The 22,377-nt window shown below is 46.1% G+C and overlaps 1 protein-coding gene across 1 annotated transcript; it reads left to right on the top strand.

Annotated features, from left to right (window-relative positions):
* The first annotated feature begins 8,845 nt into the window (after positions 1-8,845).
* LOC129827324 (protein PRRC2C) lies at positions 8,846-21,608 on the top strand. Its single transcript, XM_055888070.1, has 2 exons — positions 8,846-9,243; positions 14,911-21,608. Exon 2 carries the CDS (start codon positions 14,979-14,981, stop codon positions 18,690-18,692), a length of 3,714 nt encoding a protein of 1,237 aa, XP_055744045.1. The 5' UTR covers positions 8,846-9,243; positions 14,911-14,978; the 3' UTR covers positions 18,693-21,608.
* The last annotated feature ends 769 nt before the right edge of the window (positions 21,609-22,377 follow it).

Below are 22,377 nucleotides of genomic sequence, written 5' to 3'. Positions count from 1 at the left end.
CGATCAGAGCCTTCAGAGAGTACTCACAACCTTTGACTTATTCCACATTTTGTTGTGTTACAGCAATCATTTTTTTAATTGGATTAAATTGTGCTTTTGTGTCACAATAAAAAAACTCAATAAAACACCCCATAATGTCAACATGGAATGATGTTTTTTTAATTATTTTTTTAAACAAATTAATTAAAAATGAAAAGCTGAAATGTCTTGAGTCATTAAGTATTCAACCCCTTCGTTATGACGATGCCTAAATATGTTCAGGAGTAAACATTTGCTTAACAAGTCACATAATAAGTTGCATGGACTCATTCTGTGTGCAATAATAATGTTTAACATTATTTTTGAATGACTCCCTCATCTCTGTACCCCACAAATACAATTGTCTGTAAGGTCCCTCAGTTTGAGCAGTGAATTTCAAACAGATTCAACCACAAAGACCAGGGAGGTTTTCCAATGCCTCTGCAAAGAAGGGCACTTATTGATAGATACATAAACCGTTAAAAAAAAAGCAGGCATTGAATACCCCTTTGAGTATGATGAAGTTATAAATTACACTTTGGATGCTGCATCAATACACCCAGATACAGGTGTCGTTCCTAACTCAGTTACCGGAGAGGAAGGAAACCACTCAGGGAAGGGTGACCTTTAAAACAGTTACAGAGTTTAATGGCTGTGAGAAGACGACGTTGTAGCGACTCCACAATACCAACCTAAATGACAGAGTGAAAAGAAGGAAGCCTGTACAGAATTAAAAAATATTCCAAAACATGCATCCTCTTTGCAACAAGACACTAAAGTAAAACTGCAAAACATTTTACAAAGAAATGAACTTCATGTCCAGAGTACAAAGCGTTGTGTTTGGGGGCGTCACTGAGTACCACTCTTCATATTTTCAAGCATGGTAGTGGCTGCATCATGTTATGGGTATGCTTGTCATCGGCAAGGACTAGGGAGATGTTTTAGGACAAAAATGTATGAAATAGAGCTAAGCACAGGAATTTCATTTTCAATACATTTTCAAACATTTCTAAAAACATGTTTTCACTTTTTCATTATGGGATATTGTGTGTAAATAACTGAGAAAAATATATATTTAATCAATTTTGAATTCAGACTGTAACACAAAAAAATGTGGAATAAGTCAAGGGGTATGAATACTTTCTGAAGGCACTGTAGCTCACTACATTAAACACTTCACCTAATGCATTTATCATGCAAATAAACTGTTGACATTATCAACAATTCAGAAAGGGATATACACAGTCATATATATATATAATTCTTCGTATGCTAAGTGTGTTTAATAGATGCACAATCATCACTATCAGCACTATCTTCACTATCATCACTATCAGCACTATCCTCACTATCTTCACTATCATCACTATCAGCACTATCAGCACTATCATCACTATCATCACTGTCATCACTATCAGCACTATCATCACTATCAGCACTATCAGCGCTATCATCACTGTCAGCACTATCAGCACTATCATCACTATCATCACTGTCATCACTGTCAGCACTATCAGCACTATCATCACTATCAGCACTATCAGCACTATCATCACTATCAGCACTATCATCACTATCAGCACTATCATCACTATCGGCACTATCAGCACTATCATCACTATCAGCACTATCATCACTATCAGCACTATCATCACTATCTTCACTATCAGCACTATCATCACTATCATCACTATCAGCACTATCATCACTATCTTCACTATCATCACTATCAGCACTATCAGCACTATCATCACTATCAGCACTATCATCACTATCAGCACTATCATCACTATCTTCACTATCAGCACTATCAGCACTATCATCACTATCAGCACTATCATCACTATCAGCACTATCATCACTATCTTCACTATCAGCACTATCAGCACTATCATCACTATCATCACCATCAGCGCTATAGACACTATCATCACTATCATCACTATCAGCACTATAGGCACTATCTTCACTATCAGCACTATCTTCACTATCAGCACTATCAGCACTATCATCACTATAGGCACTATCAGCACTATCTTCACTATCAGCACTATCAGCACTATCATCACTATCTTCACTATCAGCACTATAGACACTATCATCACTATCAGCACTATCAGCACTATCAGCACTATCAGCACTATCATCACTATAGGCACTATCAGCACTATCTTCACTATCAGCACTATCAGCACTATCATCACTATCTTCACTATCAGCACTATAGACACTATCATCACTATCAGCACTATCAGCACTATAGGCACTATCAGCACTATCAGCACTATCAGCACTATCAGCACTATCTTCACTATCAGCACTATCAGCACTATCATCACTATCATCACTATAGGCACTATCAGCACTATCTTCACTATCAGCACTATCTTCACTATCAGCACTATCAGCACTATCATCACTATAGGCACTATCAGCACTATCTTCACTATCAGCACTATCAGCACTATCATCACTATCTTCACTATCAGCACTATAGACACTATCATCACTATCATCACTATCAGCACTATAGGCACTATCAGCACTATCAGCACTATCAGCACTATCAGCACTATCATCACTATCATCACTGTCAGCACTATCATCACTGTCAGCACTATCATCACTGTCAGCACTATCATCACTATCTTCACTATCAGCACTATCATCACTATCAGCACTATCAGCACTATCATTACTATAGGCACTATCATCACTATCATCACTATCATCACTATCATCACTATAGGCACTATCATCACTATCATCACTATCAGCACTATCAGCACGATCATCACTATCATCACTATCTGCACTATCAGCACTATCATCACTATCATCACTATCAGCACTATCAGCACGATCATCACTATCATCACTATAGGCACTATCATCACTATCATCACTATCAGCACTATCAGCACTATCATCACCATCAGCACTATCAGCACTATCATCACTATCAGCACTATCATCACTATCAGCACGATCATCACTATCAGCACTATCATCACTATCAGCACTATTATCACTATCAGCACTTTCAGCACTATCATCACTATCATCACTATCAGCACTATCATCACTATCAGCACTATCAGCACTATCAGCACTATCATCACCATCAGCAATATCTTCACTATCAGCACTATCATCACTATCATCACTATCAGCACGATCATCACTATCAGCACGATCATCACTATCAGCACTATCATCACTATCTTCACTATCAGCACTATCATCACTATCATCACCATCAGCACTATCATCACTATCTTCGCATTCATCACTATCAGCACTATCATCACTATCATCACTATAGGCACTATCATCACCATCAGCACTATCATCACTATCTTCGCTATCATCACTATCAGCACTATCATCACTATCAGCACTATCAGCACTATCAGCACTATCATCACTATCTTCACATTCAGCACTATCAGCACTATCATCACTATAGGCACTATCATCACTATCATCACTATCATCACTATCATCACTATCATCACTATCAGCACTATCTTCACTATCATCACTATCAGCACTATCAGCACTATCTTCACTATCATCACTATAGGCACTATCATCACTATCATCACTATAGGCACTATCATCACTATCATCACTATCATCACTATCAGCACTATCTTCACTATCATCACCATCAGCACTATCATCACTATCATCACTATCATCACTATCATCACTATCATCACTATCAGCACTATCTTCACTATTATCACTATAGGCACTATCAGCACTATCAGCACTATCAGCACTATCAGCACTATGTTGACAGTATTTTGGGCATCAGACTCCTAATGAGCATTTTATCTGAGTTGTTTACTTCAGCGCTCCTCACACACGCACACACCTCCCTCCTATCACAGCACCGGTTGCTAAGCAACAGAATTCAGAGCGCTGTGAGGGGGCCAGGGATTGGCTGAGGCCTTGGAAAGTGATATAGTGATTATTTTGCCTGTGGAACATTGGAACACGGTGTTCCGGCCAAGCTTGTGGCTCCAAAGAAACGGTTCTGCTGCCTACACAATGTATTGATGCCTGTAGAAATGATAAAGCTTGGCTTAGTTCTTATCGGTAAACCTTTAGCTTGTTTAAAATGTGCACACTTCCAGATAGAAAATACTAGAGGATGCAGGAACAATAAAATAAATAAAATGCTGCCTATACAATTTGTTGATGCCTGAAAACAATAATAAAGCTTGGCTTAGTTCTTATTGGTAAAGCGTAGAATAATTTATCAAGATGATCTTGGCTCCTGGGACTCCTTGTCCGCACATTTCAAGGCTGCATTGAGACAATTATTTACATTTACATTTAAGTCATTTAGCAGACGCTCTTATCCAGAGCGACTTACAAGTACATACATTCATACTTTTTTGTACTGGCCCCCCCGTGGGAATCGAACCCACAACCCTGGCGTTGCAAGCGCCATGCTCTACCAACTGAGCTACACGGGACTACAGTGACCCAAGCCCTGCTTAGATATTCCCCACCATTGTGTCACTGAGTTGCCGTAGTGATGCAGCATATGTACATTGTCCCAGGAGCGTTGTCAGCCATAACGTAAGTAACCTAATGTATGTCCCTCTAACTCCCCCCCCCCCCCCCCCCCCCCTCGAGAATGCCTCTGTTAATCCTATAGCTGTTGTATGCTGTAATCATGAGCCTATGAACCAGAGTTCTGCTGTTAGCACTGAGGCGGTGTGTCCTGGTAGCCAAGTCCATCCACCGTGAGATGTTCACCCTGCACTATCGTCTCAAATAGAAATAAATATCCCTGTCTGGTCTACGTCTGATAAACCGCTCAGAAAAAACAATCACAACAATCAATCATCCAAGAAAAGTGGTTAAAAATAGCCCCCTGTTAACATAGCTTAAGAAACAAGGTCCATGAAACTGATAACTTGCTAGTAACAGATGACATTCATATGCAGACTATCACTGAAACTCACTTAGATCATATCTTTGATGATACAGTGGTAGCAAGAGATGGTTTCAACATCTACAGAAGAGATAGGTTTGTGTGGGTGTTGTCGTGTATATTCCTGTAAAGATTAGAGACGATCTAATGTTAAATACTGTTGAAGTAATATGGCTACAGGTTCATCCGCCTCACCTAAAGCCCATTCTGGTGGGAAGCTGCTGTTGACCACTAAGTGCTAACAGTCAGTATCTGGATAACGTGTGTGAAATGTGATATCGACAGAGAGGTATATTTCCTTGGTGACCTAAATAGCGACTGGCTTTTATCAAACTGTCCTCCACTCAAGAAAAAGCTTCAAACTGTAACTAGTGCCTGCAACCTGGTTCAGGTGATCAGTCAACCTACCAGGGTATTTACAAACAGCACAGGAATTAAATCCTTCACATACTGTATATTGATCACATCTTTACTAATTCTGCAGAAATCTGCTCTAAAGCCGTATCCAGATCGTTCTGACCATAGTTCTTTTGTGTTTTCTTTGTTTTAGTGTTGGTCAGGACGTGAGCTTAGTGGGCATTCTATGTTGTGTGTCTAGTTTTCCCGTTTCTATGTTTCTCAATCAGATCCAGTGGATGTTTTGGATGCATCTCCACAACCAGAGGCACATATAAAACTCTCCCTCACCCTCCATTTGGCAAATCTGACCATAATTCTATCCTCTTGATTCTTGCTTACAAGCAAAAACTAAACTAGGAAGTACCAGTGACTCGCTCAATACGGAAGTGGTCAGATGACGCGAATGCTACGCTACAGGACTGTTTTGCAGCACAGACTGGAATATGTTCCAGGATTCATCCAATGGGATTGAGGAGTACACCACCTCAGTCACCGGCTTCATCAATAAGTGCATCGATGATGTAATCCCCACAGTGAGCGTACGCACAAATCCCAACCAGAAGCCATGGATTACAGGCAACATCCGCATCGAGCTAAAGGCTAGAGCTGCTGCTTTCAAGGAGCGGGACACTAATCAGGACGCTTATAAGAAATCCCTCAGACGAGCCCTCAGACGAACCTGTGCCCAAGGAAGTGAAGGTAACCTGCCCAAAGGATTACCGCCCCGCAGCACCCACGTCGGTAGCCATGAAGTGCTTTGAAAGGCTGGTCATGGCTCACATCAACAGCATCCTCCCGGATACCCTAGACCCCTCCAATTCTCATACCGCCCCAACAGATCCAGAGATGACACAATCTCAATCGTACTCCACACTGCCCTTTCCCACCTGGACAAAAGGAACACCTATGTGAGAATGCTGTTCATTGACTACATCTCAGCGTTCAACACCATAGTGTCCTCAAAGCTCATCACTAAGCTAAGGAGCCTGGGGCTAAACACCTCCCTCTGCAACTGAATTTCAAGATCGTTGGTGTCCACATCACCAACAAACTATTATGTTCCAAACACACCAAGACAGTAGTGAAGAGGGCACGACAACACCTTTTCCCCATCAGGAGACTGAAAAGGTTTGGCATGGGTCCTCAGATCCTCAAAAAGTTCTACAGCTGCACCATCGAGAGCATCCTGACTAGTTCCATCACCGCATGGTATGGTAACTGCTCGGCATCTGACCGTAAGGAGCTACAGAGGGTAGTGCGTATGGCCCAGTACATCACTGGGGCCAAGCTTCCTGCCATCCAGGACCTACAGTTGAAATCGGAAGTTAACATACACTTAGGTTAGAGTCATTAAAACTCGTTTTTCAACCACTCCACACATTTCTTGTTAACAAACTCCATTTTGGCAAGTCGGTTAGTACATCTACCTTCTGCATGAAACAAGTAATCTTTCCAACAATGGTTTACAGACAGATTATTTCACTTATAATTCACTGTATCACAATTCCAGTGGGTCAGAAGTTTACCTACACTAAGTTGACTGTGCCTTTAAACTGTGCCCTGGAAAATTCCAGAAAATTATGTCATGGCTTTAGAAGCTTCTGATAGGCTAATTGAAATAATTTGAGTCAATTACAGGTGTACCTGTGGATGTATTTCAAGGCCTACCTTCAAACTCAGTGCCTCTTTGCTTGACATCATGGGAAAATCAAAAGATATCAGCCAAGACCTCCACAAAATTGTAGACCTCCACAAGTCTGGTTCATCCTTGGGAGCAATTTCCAAATGCCTGAAGGTACCACGTTCATCTGTACAAACAATAGTACGTCTAGTATAAACACCATGGGACCACGCAGCCATCATTGAGTGTATGTAAACTTCTGACCCACTGGGAATGTGATGAATGAAATAAAAGCTGAAATAATTCATTCTCTCTACAATTATTCTGACATTTCACATTCTTAAAATAAAGTGGTGATCCTAACTGACCTAAGACAGGGAATTTTTACTAGGATTAAATGTCAGGAATTGCGCAAAACTGAGTTTAAATGTATTTGGCTAAGGTTTATGTAAACTTCCGACTTCAACTGTGCATGTATACATACATACTGTACAGTACATACATACAAAAGCCCTGATGCCAGCCTCTGTGTGTGTGTGTGTGTGTGTGTGTGTGTGTGTGTGTGTGTGTGTGTGTGTGTGTGTGTGTGTGTGTGTGTGTGTGTGTGTGTGTGTGTGTGTGTGTGTGTGTGTGTGTGTGTGTGTGTGTGTGTGTGTGCGTGCGTGCGTGTGTGTGTAGTTGCGTTCCTGTGTGGGTGTGTGTCTAGCGCGTGTCTGTGTGTGTGTGTGTGTGTGTAGTTGCGTTCCAGTGTGGGTGTGTGTCTAGCGTGTGCGTGTCCATCCAGCTGTTGTGATTATTTCTCTCCAAGAAGGTGGGCTTGAAGGAAGTGAGTGAATTATAGCACACGGTGGATAGGATGCAGGGATGCTTGGCTATTGGACTAGCGTCATCAACGGGGTCTCCTTGGCTACGGTTTCCTCACAGTGTTAATATATACACACGCACACATATGCATGCATGTACACACAAGCAAGCACACACGCATGATCATGCATACATATACCCACACACACACACACACACACACACACACACACACACACACACACACAGACACACACACACACACACACACACACACACACACACACACACACACACACACACACACACACACACACACACACACACACACACACACACACACACACACACAGTACAGAACAGTACATACATACATACATACATACATACATACATACATACATACATACATACATACATACATACTGTACATACATACATACATACATACATACATACATACATACATACATACTGTACATACTGTACATACATACTATACAGTACAGAACAGTACAGAACAGTACATACATACATACATACATACATACATACATACATACATACATACATACATACAGTACACACTGTACATACTGTACATTCGTACTATACAGTACAGAACAGTACATACATACATACATACATACATGCATACATACATACATACATACATACATACATACATACATACATACAGTACATACACACATACATACAGTACATACATACATGCATACATACATACATACTGTACATACATGCATACATACTATACAGTACAGAACAGTACATACATACATACATACATACATACTGTACATACTGTACATACATACATACATACATACATACATACATACATACATACATACATACATACATACATACATACATACATACATACATACATACATGATGTAACTTTTTATTTTCTTGTATTTCTTTGTAATATAGCCCAGTCACGACAAAAGCCTTGGCGTTGCTATGAGAACAGAGGTTTAATGACTATCATTTGCAGTTGATGAGGAAGAGAACTGCTCTCTCGTCGTTACCTTTTTAAACTCACTTCACGCCAGAACGTAGAACACTGGTTTCCAGGGAAACTGGCTATCAGAACCTTTTCAATACAACACACTAACACTCACAGCAGATAACAAGGAGAGCTGCCTGCCTCCTGCCTGCCTCCTGCCTGCCTGCCTCTCGCCTGTCTGCCTGCCTGCCTGCCTCTCGCCTGTCTGCCTGCCTGCCTGTCTGCCTGCCAAACACAGAAACAGATCCTTCTGGAACCACAAACTCTAGCTCACTGCAATCAGAATCTATGAACAACACGCAGGAGGGGTGAGGGAGAGCTGCGTAGCTCGATTCACAGAGATGAGATGTGGCTGTTATAGGAGACCTGCACTGTGGACCATGGGAAGAGTCCTCTCTCCGTTGGACTGCTGAGGTATGTAATCATTAGCTGTAGGCTACTGAGTATCCACCGTGTTGTGATTCCAGCGTCATATTCCCCAGGATAAATGTTTCACGTTTCCTCTCATGTGCATGTTGAGCGGTTTTCTTGTCTGTATTGACTCTGAGGTCTGGGTTTTATGATATCTGAGTAGGTTTCTTCGCATGTCTCAAAGATTGATGCATTATGTAGGAGGTTTATGAAATGTAGACGTTAACTAAGATTGGAATCATAAAGACGTACAGTTTGTTTTTTGAAGATACAATATAGATTTGAAAGACATCATTCCTATCAAAAATACATGTATATTCTCACCAAATTCTAGCGTATTGTGAAGAGCTGTATCTGACGATAATAAGTACATGTGTTTTAATGTTTGTCATTTAGAACAAAAAAACACTCCAGATACCTTCAGTGTCTGTATCTTTGATACAGCTTGTTTGGCAATAAATATTCCCGCGTATAAATACCAATGTAATCATATTACAGATGACATATTAAAAGGAATATCAGAATCACTATAACAGGGAACGTAACGTTGTGACTATAACTATTGTTCCCTGAAGGAGGGAAATGAGGTAAAACGACTATAACAGCAGTTAAAGTCGTTTTACCTCAACACCCTCCTGCAGGTAACAGTAGTTACAAGTCGTTTTACCTCATAGCCCTCCTGAAGGGAACAGTAGTTACAGTCGTTTTACCTCATAGCCCTCCTGCAGGTAACAGTAGTTATAGTCAGTTACCTCATAGCCCTCCTGCAGGGAACAGTAGTTATAGTCGTTTTACCTCGTAGCCGTCCTGCAGGTAACAGTAGTTATAGTCATTTTACCTCATAACCCTCCTGCAGGTAACAGTAGTTATAGTCGTTTTACCTCATAGCCCTCCTGCAGGTAACAGTAGTTTACAGTCGTTTTACCTCAGGCCCTCCTGCAGGTAACAGCAGTTAAAGTCGTTTTACCTCAACACCCTCCTGCAGGTAACAGTCGTTACAGTCGTTTTACCTCATAGCCCTCCTGCAGGGAACAGTAGTTGTAATCGTTTTACCTCATAGCCCTCCTGCAGGTAACAGTAGTTAAAGTCGTTTTACCTCATAGCCCTCCTGCAGGCAAAAGTAGTTAACAGTCGTTTTACCTCATAGCCCTCCTGCAGGGAACAGTAGTTATATTCGTTTAACCTCATAGCCCTCCTGCAGGTAACAGTAGTTATAGTCGTTTTACCTCATAGCCCTCCTGCAGGTAACAGTAGTTTACAGTCGTTTTACCTCAGGCCCTCCTGCAGGTAACAGTAGTTATAGTCGTTTTACCTCATAGCCCTCCTGCAGGTAACAGTAGTTATAATCGTTTTACCTCATAACCCTCCTGAAGGTAACAGTAGTTACAAGTCGTTTTACCTCATAGCCCTCCTGCAGGGAACAGTAGTTACAGTCGGTTACCTCATAGCCCTCCTGCAGGTAACAGTAGTTAGTAGTGGAAGGGATGTTGCTTAGAGAGTGCCCTGGATTAGTTAGCCCTGGATTAGTTAGCCCTGGATTAGTTAGGCCTGGATTAGTTAGGCCTGGATTAGTTAGCCCTGGATTAGTTAGCCCTGGATTAGTTAGCCCCGGATTAGTTAGGCCTGGATTAGTTAGCCCTGGATTAGTTAGCCCTGGATTAGTTAGCCCTGGATTAGTTAGCCCTGGATTAGTTAGGCCTGGATTAGTTAGGCCTGGATTAGTTAGCCCTGGATTAGTTAGCCCTGGATTAGTTAGGCCCGGATTAGTTAGGCCTGGATTAGTTAGCCCTGGATTAGTTAGCCCTGGATTAGTTAGCCCTGGATTAGTTAGGCCTGGATTAGTTAGCCCTGGATTAGTTAGGCCTGGATTAGTTAGGCCTGGATTAGTTAGCCCTGGATTAGTTAGCCCTGGATTAGTTAGGCCTGGATTAGTTAGCCCTGGATTAGTTAGGCCTGGAGTAGTTAGCCCTGGATTAGTTAGCCCTGGATTAGTTAGCCCTGGATTAGTTAGCCCTGGATTAGTTAGCCCTGGATTAGTTAGCCCTGGATTAGTTAGCCCTGGATTAGTTAGCCCTGGATTAGTTAGCCCTGTAAAACAGACAAAAAGTTGGTCACATAACATTCAGAGGTAAACCTCTAACCGTCAGATTGGCCCTCTTAGGATCCAAGCTCATAGGAACCAAATCTCTGACCTCGCTTGCCGAACTTGCCCATGTGTCTGGAACAATAGGTTGCTGTGCAACGGGAGTTTCCAACGGTTCCCCGCCAATGGTCCGCTAACCAAGGCTGCCTGGGCCAACGGGGAGCCACAAGAATCAATGGTAAACCTGCCCGTTTACCACCCTCTCTAACGGGGGCTAAATCAGTAGCCCTGGCCGAAACATGTAAAGGAGGGCCTGAGGCCACTGGTGCGCGAGAGCTTCCATTCCCTACGGGCCATTCGGGTCCTTCATCGAGAAAAACACTCAGAACTGTGAGCTTTCTCGGCGATGGGTAAAGATTTACTTTGGCATGGCCAAAAATATCCCGTACCTGGGAGAGCCTTCACTCCTGAGAGAGAGAGAGTCCCACCTGGTTAAAAGATCGGCCTTCACTCCTGAGAGAGAGAGTCCCACCTGGTTAAAAAAAACAGCACCTGAGTTGAGGCATACATGAGCTGCCCAAAGTGAAAGCATGTGCTTACTGCTTCCCAGCAATAGGGAGCGAGCCAAGGTTAGGAGGGAAAGAAACAGTCTCTCCCCATCTGTTGACGCATGCCACCACTGACATATTGTCGGTTCTGACCTGCACAAGCCGGTCCAACACAAACAGGGAGTAGCGCCTGAGAGCCAGATACTCCGGGTAATTGACATATAGTACAATCCACACCAGGGTCCGTACCCCCCCCACCCCCACCCCCGAATCGAGTTGGCCTTCATACAGTGCACAACACCTTCAGGGGGATACGCCTGTCGGGATACAACTCAGCCCATATGGAAGACCCCTGACAATAGCAGAGGTTCCCGCCTCTGAGACATGGCCCGTAGGCCTCACAGAGCCACCCGAAGCATGGCCCATAGGCCTGACAGAGCCACCCGAAGCATGGCCCGTAGGCCTGACAGAGCCACCTGAAGCATGGCTCGTAGGCCTGACAGAGCCACCCGAAGCATGGCCCATAGGCCTGACAGAGCCACCGGAAGCATGGCCCGTAGGCCTGACAGAGCCACCTGAAGCATGGCTCGTAGGCCTGACAGAGCCACCCGAAGCATGGCCCGTAGGCCTGACAGAGCCACCGGAAGCATGGCCCATAGGCCTGACAGAGCCACCGGAAGCATGGCCCATAGGCCTGACAGAGCCACCTGACAGAGCCACCTGACAGAGCCACCGGAAGCATGGCCCGTAGGCCTGACAGAGCCACCTGAAGCATGGCTCGTAGGCCTGACAGAGCCACCCGAAGCATGGCCCGTAGGCCTGACAGAGCCACCCGAAGCATGGCCCATAGGCCTCACACAGCCACCCGAAGCATGGCTCGTAGGCCTCACAGAGCCACCCGAAGCATGGCCCATAGGCCTCACACAGCCACCCGAAGCATGGCTCGTAGGCCTCACAGAGCCACCGGAAGCATGGCTCGTAGGCCTCACAGAGCCACCGGAAGCATGGCTCGTAGGCCTCACAGAGCCACCCGAAGCATGGCCCATAGGCCTCACACAGCCACCCGAAGCATGGCCCATAGGCCTCTCACAGCCACCCGAAGCATGGCTCGTAGGCCTCACAGAGCCACCCAAAGCAACCGGCTTAGAATGCGAGATGCGTCCTGATGAGTAGCTAGCATGCAGCGCTTGAAGGGCCATATCAACAGTAGCCCCGAGGGGAAACCTCTTCATCCCAGAATCCACCATCCCCAGTAGGCGCTGGTTAAAACACACTGTGAAATGTGGCCAAGCAGAGCTGGGAACCCGGACAGCCTCCATGGTGATAGAAAAGCATGATATGCAGTGAGTCTAGCTTGAGCATCCCGAAATGTAATGCATTGAGATGGAGTCTGACAGTTATTTTTCTAGTTGCCTAGAGACTGACAACAGGACAGTAGCATGGATGTATATAACTCTGCGCGCCCGCCTTTCACTCCGCCACCACCAGCTAATTGCTTTAACAGCCGACGGCTTTGTGAGCATTCTGAGTTTGTAGACTCTGAGGTGCTTGTTGAGAGGTACGTAGGTCTAGAATAGGACGCAAAGTACCGTCCTTTTTCGTAACCAGGAATACCGTCTGTACCAGCATCCCCAGATCTTCAACGTAGGAACCACTCGAATCGCCTGCTTCTGGAGACGGGAGGATATATGTCCTTCCTCAAAATGGGCAGTGAGTCCTCGGGAACAGTCGACGTGATGACGCCGCAGAAGCATGGGGGACACACATCAAATTGTAGCCTGTACACCCTGACGTCACGGTTCGCATGATCCAGGGTGTCACTGCCCACTGCGCGCCATTGGTCGGAGCTGACAGTGAGACGCCCCTAAAAGGGGTGGCACGCCACCTTGTGGACTGGGAGAGATTGGTTCTTCTTCCATTTACACCACTTGACAACCGTGTGTCTGAACATGGTGAAAGAACAGTTTTCACTGAACTCACATACGGGAGACAACATTTTTAACACCCGTGAATATTGTTGAAAAGAAATGTGTTTATGTGACGATCAGTGACGTAGCCCGATAGGCCACCTGGGGTACTGTTGTCACAACGAGCCTCACTCGGTTTAGACGGTAAGATGAGTTCCGGTAACCGGCTGGCACCCGGTGCTGGACTGCACGTATTAAAAATAGACGTTACCCTACCGACCAGTCATAGGTACTGGAGACAATGCACCTTGTAACCTAGCTGGGAATGGGACAGACACCTCTGAAAAACCGGACCCCTTCTGTTGCAACATTCGCAATTGAATTTAATTCCCAGGAATGAAAAGCTTTGAGCTGGAGACAGACAGCTCATTTGGGGGCTCATATGAACCACAGAGACACCGTGTGGGATAATAGCGTAGCCGTGTCCAACCCTGCTAGTTCACTCGACTCCGCTACCAAAAACAAATCACTAATAGAGCCCATAACCTGTATCACTAGACGCCTCATAGGGACTAGTGAGCTACAGGCAGGAATCAGCAATGAATCCCAGTAATGAGACATCTATGGGTGAGGGGCACCCCCTTGTGGACAGTGAACCAACATGTCACTCTCACCCTGGGGAGATTGATATACCCCTTGAACCCTGTGAACCCCGTGGAATGTGGGGTAACAGAGAGGGCAGCATTAAATCGTTCCTGTTCACACCGAGGTGAAGAGCGGAATAATTGAATGAATGAATCATGAGGTGCAGATTTCATTGGCCTTGTCAGGAGTGATTGTAGATCCTTCAACCGAGGTCGCTAGAATGCGACTCCCCGTAGTATGTTATACCAAAGTTGACTGACAGGAAGGGAACTTGAATCACATGCCTTAAAGCTGAGATGGTATCTTGATTCACATGCCTTAAAGCTGAGATGGTATCTTGATTCACATGCTTAGAGCTGAAAGGGAACTTGATTCACATCCCTTAAAGCTGAAATGATATCCGTAGAGCATCACTGTACTGCTGTAGATATTTCCTATATCACCTCTGCGTGCACGTAATCCTCTGATATCACCTCTGTGTACACAGGAACCTCTGACATCACACCTGTTTGCACAGGAACCTCTGACATCACCACTGCCCCTGAGGAGCCTCGTATGGATACCGGTCACCAGTCTGTTAATCAAGACCGTCAGCCAAAACCTCACGGGCACACTATGATTGGTGTGGGGGTGGATGGGGAGTCGTTGGAGCACGGAGACACAACTATCATACCTATCGCAGCTATTAGAGGAGTGGACTCAGGTGATGTTGCTGTTCAGCTGGACTCACACCCTGGGGTGGAAAGTACTCAGATTACAGGGCGCGCTGAGTATGAAACGCCCACTGTTCTAATACTCCCCTCAGTACCGGACCATGCAACAGAGGAGGACTCCTACTTACCCCAGAAATATCTGAATAACCACCGCCCACAGTGTGAGGCTTCACACAGAAAAAACTCCCTGGAGAAGAAGGAGGAGGAGGAGGAGAGAGAGACATTTGAGAAGATAGGGGAAAAGGATGTCAGAAAGAAAGATGGAGAGAGAGAGAAAGAGAAGGAGTTAGGTAAAGAGAAAGGGAAAGATGAAGAGATAGATAAAGAGAAGGAGACAGAGACAGAGAAGGAGAGAGAGACAGAAAAGGAGAGAGAGACAGAGACAGAAAAGGAGAGAGAGACAGAGACAGAGAAGGAGAGAGAGACAGAGAAGGAGAGAGAGACAGAGAATGAGAGAGAGACAGAGAAGGAGAGAGAGACAGAGAGAGAGAAGGAGAGAGAGACAGAGAGAGAGAAGGAGAGAGACACAGAGAGAGAGAAGGAGAGAGAGACAGAGAGAGAGGAGAGAGAGAAGGAGAGAGAGACAGAGAGAGAGAAGGAGAGAGAGAAGGAGAGAGAGAAGGAGAGAAAGACAGAGAGAGAGAAGGAGAGAGAAACAGAGAGAGAGAAGGAGAGAGAGACAGAGAGAGAGACAGAGAGACAGCACATGCAGACCCAGGTTAGTCTGGAGGTGGTTCAGTATCACTCTGTCGCCACCAGCCCCATGACCCCACCCCAGGGGGCCGGCGCCGACGCCTTCCCCTTCCCAGCAGCCTCTAGGAGTCTGGAGGTGGTTCAGCACCAGTCTGTAGCCACCAGCCCCATGACCCCACCCCAGGGGGCCGGCGCCGACGCCTTCCCCTTCCCAGCAGCCTCTAGGAGTCTGCAGGTGGTTCAGCACCAGTCTGTAGCCACCAGCCCCATGACCCCACCCCAGGGGGCCGGCGCTCCGGCCTTCCTCTTCCCAGCAGCCTCTAGGAGTCTAGAGGTGGTTCAGCACCATTCTGTCGCCACCAGCCCCATGACCCCACCCCAGGCGGCCGGCACTCCGGCCTTCCTCTTCCCAGCAGCCTCTAGGAGTCTGGAGGTGGTTCAGCACCAGTCTGTAGCCACCAGCCCCATGACCCCACCCCAGGGGGCCGGCGCCGACGCCTTCCCCTTCCCAGCAGCCTCTAGGAGTCTGGAGGTGGTTCAGCACCAGTCTGTAGCCACCAGCCCCATGACCCCACCCCAGGGGGCCGGCGCCGACGCCTTCCCCTTCCCAGCAGCCCGTAGGCCGGGGGCGGAGACTAAGGACGCAGAGCTGAAGGTGGTGCGCCAGGTGGAGTTCCGTTCTGTCGCCACGGCACCCATGACTCCAAAAATAAACAACAGCCCCACTATCCCCTCTGCCTTCCCAGAGCTCAACAGGAGAGAAGCGGAGGAGAGGACGGAGGAGCGGAGAGAGGAGAGGACGGAGGAGAGGACGGAGGAGCGGAGAGAGGAGAGGACGGAGGAGAGGACGGAGGAGCGGAGAGAGGAGAGGACGGAGGAGAGGACGGAGGAGCGGAGAGAGAAAGAGGGGAGGGACGAGAGGGAAACTACAACTAAATGTGAGTCAGACCCTGTTGTAGTTACTCCTCGTCTGATGTCAGCCCCGGTACTGAAATGTAGCGCTCTGAAAGAGGACGTGGCTGAAGAGACAAAGTCACAGTCCAACATCCCTCCAGATAGCTCTGTTGACTCAGATCCTCAGACTGACGGACTCGGTCACAACTACGCCGGTGAACCAGAACCAGCGGAGGTTAAAAGGAGAGCGCGAGATGGGGCGACTGGGGACGCTGTCGATCAAGAGATTACCATTCTGGTTACCCAGCATGACAGTATCAGAGTTGTGGATCAAGAGGAGGAGGAGGAGGAGGGAGAGGAGGAGGAAGAAGAGGAGGAGGAGAGAAGGGAGGAGATGATGTTATTTATTCACTCCACTGAGCCTGAGGGGTCTGTGGAGGTAGACAACAGTGAGGGGGTGAAGATCGTTCCTCCGGTGCCACAAAACAGCCTGGACGATGGGAGGAGTGATAACGTAGCTCAACCAGAAAGCACAGAGACTGTCATGAACCCCCACTCACACGGAAACAGACAGGAAGATTCTCTCCCTCCTTCCGGTGAAGAAATACAAACAGAAACTAAGCAGATGACGTCACCACAATCTCTGACTAAAAACAAGCACCCTGAACAAATAGGAGAGGAATCGAAGCTCCGCTTTAGTGAGGAGCAAACCAAACAAACAGAACAGCACAGCCTAGTGGACGGGAGTGGAACTCACGAAACCAACCAGACAGAACAGCACAGCCTAGTGGACGGGAGTGGAACTCCTCAACCCAACCAGACAGAACAGCACAGCCTAGTGGACGGGAGTGGAACTGCCCAACCCAACCAGACAGAACAGCGCCACTCTGTAGCCTCCAGCACCATTACCCCACCCCAAGAGGTCGGCGCCAACGCCTTCCTCTTCCCAGCATCCTCTAGGTGTCTGGAGGTGGTCCAGTATCACTCTGTAGCCACCAGCCCCATGACCCCACCCCAGGGGGCCGGCGTCGACGCCTTCCTCTTCCCAGCATCCTCTAGGAGGACGGGTGCGGAGACCAAGGACGCTGAGCTGCAGGTGGGCCAGCAGGTGGAGTTCCGTTCTGTCTCCACGGCACCCATGACTCCAAAAACGGCCCCCGTTACCCCCACAGCCTTCGCAGAGCTCAGCGAGAGAGAGGGGGAGGAGAAGAAAGAGGAGAGAGAGGGGGAGGAGAAGAAAGAGAAACGAGAGAGGGAGGAGAGTACAAAAGAGAAGAAGGAGGACAGAAGGGAAGATAAATCTGAAGTGAAAGTGAAAGAGGGTGAGGAGCAGACAAAGCAAGAGGAGAGGTCAGACGAGCCGGTGCAGGAGGTGAGGTGGGACGAGAGGGGGATGACGTGGGAGGTGTATGGAGCGGTGGTAGAGGTAGCCGTCCTGGGCTCAGCCATACAGAAACACCTGGAGAAGCAGGTTGAGAAGCTCAGGAAGCATCCCTCCGCTTCACTGCCTCCTCCCCTAAACCCAGCCGCCATGCCCCTGCCTTGCACCCCTCCTTCCCTCAACCCAGCCGCCATGCCCCTGCCTTGCACCCCTCCTCCCCTCAACCCAGCCGCCATGCCCCTGCCTTGCACCCCTCCTCCCCTAAACCCAGCCGCCATGCCCCTGCCCTCCATCCCTCCTCCCCTCAACTCAGCCGCCATGCCCCTGCCTTGCACCCCTCCTCCCCTCAACCCAGCCGCCATGCCCCTGCCCTCCACCGCTCCTCCCCTCAACCCAGCCGCCATGCCCCTGCCCTCCACCCTTCCTCCAGCCTCTGGGACCACCCAGGGGTTGCCAGGTAAGGGCTTGGCCTGGAAGAGAGGGGAGCAGGAGGGGAAGAGAGGCAGGCGCCGGAGGAACCCTTTCCGTTTGCTGTTGAAGAACATACAGCAGCCCAACTGTTGCTCCCGAGCTCATCCCACTGAGTGACACTGCAGGAACATCATCCATACCCACCTTTCCTCACAAGTCAGTTAACCCCTGCACAAGACAGTTAACCCCTGCACAAGACAGTTAACCCCTCCACAAGACAGTTAACCCCTGCACAAGACAGTTAACCCCTGCACAAGACAGTTAACCCCTGCACAAGACAGTTAACCCCTGCACAAGACAGTTAACCCCTGCACAAGACAGTTAACCCCTGCACAAGACAGTTGACCCCTCCACAAGACAGTTAACCCCTGCACAAGACAGTTAACCCCTGCACAAGACAGTTAACCCCTGCACAAGACAGTTAACTCCTCCACAAGACAGTTAACCCCTGCACAAGACAGTTAACCCCTGCACAAGACAGTTAACCCCTGCACAAGACAGTTAACCCCTCCACAAGACAATTAACCCCTGCACAAGACAGTTAACCCCTCCACAAGACAGTTAACCCCTGCACAAGACAGTTAACCCCTCCACAAGACAGTTAACCCCTGCACAAGACAGTTAACCCCTCCACAAGACAGTTAACCCCTGCACAAGACAGTTAACCCCTGCACAAGTCAGTTAACCCCTACACAAGACAGTTAACCTCCAACAAGGCATTTAAACCCCCACATGGCAGTAAACCCCCCACAAGACAGTTAACCCCCACTAGAACGTTAACCCCCCCACAAGACAGTTAACCCCTCCTCCACAAGACAGCTAACCCCCCTTTCACAAGACAATTAACCCCCAACAAGGCAGTTAACCCCCACAAGGCCGTTAAACCCCCCAAGGCCGTTAAACCCCCCACTAGGCAGTTAACCCCCAACAAGGCAGTTAACCCCCAACAAGGCAGTTAACCCCAACAAGGCAGTTACCCCCCCCCCCTACACAAGGTAGTTAACCCCCACAAGGCAGTTAACCCCCAACAAGGTAGTTAACCTCCAACAAGGCAGTTACCCCCCAACAAGGCAGTTAACCCCCACAAGGCATTTAACCCCACCCCCCACAAGACTATTAACCCCCCACAAGGCAGTTAACCCCCCCACAACAGCTCCCCGGGAACCCAATGTGGCAGCCCCCCCCCCCCCCCCCTCACCTCTCAGATTAAGAGGGGTGGGGTTAAAAGTGGAAGTCAGGTTTTGGTTGGACCTTGTGTGCAATTGACGATGAAAATAAATGTAATCCTTTTTAAATGGTCACCATACCCCTTCCTTGACTTACTACATGTTCTACAGTACATACCCTTTCCCTTTCTCCCTCGGCCACTGGACAGCAGTATACTGTTCGAAATATCTTCACACCACCTCTGGACTGCAACTTTACTGCATTATCACAGCCAAAATAATTCCGTCATACCTATACTATTTTTGCAGCCATACAGGCTAACTTTATCAGCCTGTTTGACTTCAGTCTAACCCTACATCCCAGCTAACACATAACGTTCTGAGAACCATATGTTTCTTAGAGCTTGGTGAGAACGTGGTTGTCCTATGGTTATTTTGCATACAACCTTCCCACAACGTTCTGGGAATGTTGCAGGATAGTTGCTTGGTTTTGGAACATTCTCAGCACATTTAAAAGAACTTGACCAAAAAAAAAATGATATTCTTGGTATTTCATTAGTTTAACAGAACGTTTCCTAAAAGTTCAAACATGGTTACATTTCATTTCAATTTTGGTAATGTTCTAGGAACGTTCACCAACTGGTTTGACATTGGCAATAGTTCAGAGAACGTTAAGAAAGAACGTTCTTCTGTGGGAATATCAGTACTTCAGCATAACGTTTCCTACAGGTTTTCTTCGTGGTTTTATTTAAAATCGCGTTCTCCAATTGTTCAGAGAACATTAAGAAAACGTTCCATTAAAAAAACACAAGAAAATATTAGTAACATTCAGAGGACGTTCAAAGAATGTTACGTAAAAAAACACACCTTCCAAACTCAGAACGTTAAAGGGAAACCTCAAAAATGTTCTAATTCATATTCCTCATCTCCAGCACCACCCCAACATATGTGAAAATGGTGGGTTTCTATGTTTTGTAGTAAAACAGATAGAGGACGATACGTGTTTCCAGCGACGTCATCGGTATGAACTGTGTGATTTTGACCAATTATGAGTAGGCATTGTTAACTAATTGCCTACTAATTGCCTACTAATTGCCTACTAATTGCCCACTAATTGCCTACTAATTGCCTACTAATTGCCTACTCATTGTCTACTCATTGTCTACTAATTGGTTGATGGTCTACTAATTGGTTGAAAAATAAACGTTCCCAGAACAGGTGAAATATTCACTTCTGTTCTCAGAACCTCCCTGCAACCTATAAATAAACGTTCCCAGAACAGGTGAAATTTTCACTTCTGTTCTCAGAACATTAAAAAGACTATCAGTTTTACCGCATAGGAAACGTTATGGCTTTGTTCCTACAACCAATGTGAAACCAAAAACATACATTTCCACAACTTCCAAGGAACCAAATGTGCTAGCTGGGATTCTTTTATGACTACCACATGACCAAAGTACTTCAGTCATACCGGTACTGCGTTAGCAGCAGCCATACAGGCTAACTTTACCAGTCTGTTTGACTATTGGACTTCAGTCTAACTACATTATCTTGACTACCACATGACTACTGCAGGCTAATTCTCTCAGTCAATGGACAACAGGATACCTACATTACCACGGCGACATAAGGCCTGTAGGTTATCTAAATTATCTCTAATCCTAAGGACTTTGAACCAACTTCATTGTTAGGGCTGTAATGCAAGCTAACATCATTATCACAACATCATTATCACAGCCACAGGACTGACAACATTATTTTAGTCATCTCTTAGTTCAACCCTCATATTACAGTTACTATAAGCCAAACAACATTTTTGTAACGCATTTTTTTGTTATCCAATACATCGCACGCCCCCCCCCCCCCCCCCCCCCCCAACACACACACACACACTTTTTTTTCATGTTTGTGAAATCCTGCAAGAGGAACTTTGTCATGAATGCCAGCTTGTGTCAACAGATTCTAATCTATGATGCATTCAACAAGGAAACAAGACAACATGTCACTTCTTTTCGAGACTTTAAAAACTTTCTTCTTTTTTTTTTTCGTAAAAACATGGGCAGCATTTTTAATCTGTCTTTAATCTGTTTTCTTTATTTTTCCTAAACGATGGTTGTCATGTTGTGATTTTATCTTTGGTACAAAGTGCTCATTTAAACTTCTTGTTGTTAATTGCATTATCTCTTCGTGTTATCGTGAAAATGTAACTTTTTAAAAAATATGTTCAATGGCAATTTTACAATCAAAGTCATTTTTAAAAGTAATAATTCCTACTGCTAAATGTATGCATTGCCAGCTACAGTGATAATCACATTTTGTGATAGTTATCTTGTTGATTGTGATGTGATAGTATGTACATTTCCACGTGTTTAAGTTAACCCTCTAGAGTCTAAGCCGGTGGAAGATGGAGGACTGGGGGGGGGGGGGGGGGGGGGGGGGGGTTTAAGAGAACATATGGAATTGTTTTAAGAAGGTCATACCAAGGATAATTTAGCCATTTGATTTTGAATTTTAAGAAACTGTTAAGGTATCCATTTTTTAAAATTTGTTTAAAAAAAAATTGGATGCAACATTGAATTTGGTATTACTCTTATTAGCCAATAGAAATGCATTGAATAAACAGATTCACTACATGG

Source organism: Salvelinus fontinalis, chromosome 29, assembly GCF_029448725.1.
Source record: "Salvelinus fontinalis isolate EN_2023a chromosome 29, ASM2944872v1, whole genome shotgun sequence".
Taxonomy (NCBI): domain Eukaryota; kingdom Metazoa; phylum Chordata; class Actinopteri; order Salmoniformes; family Salmonidae; genus Salvelinus; species Salvelinus fontinalis.
Note: the sequence above shows the minus strand (reverse complement) of the source record. Positions and strands in the feature narration are given on the sequence as shown.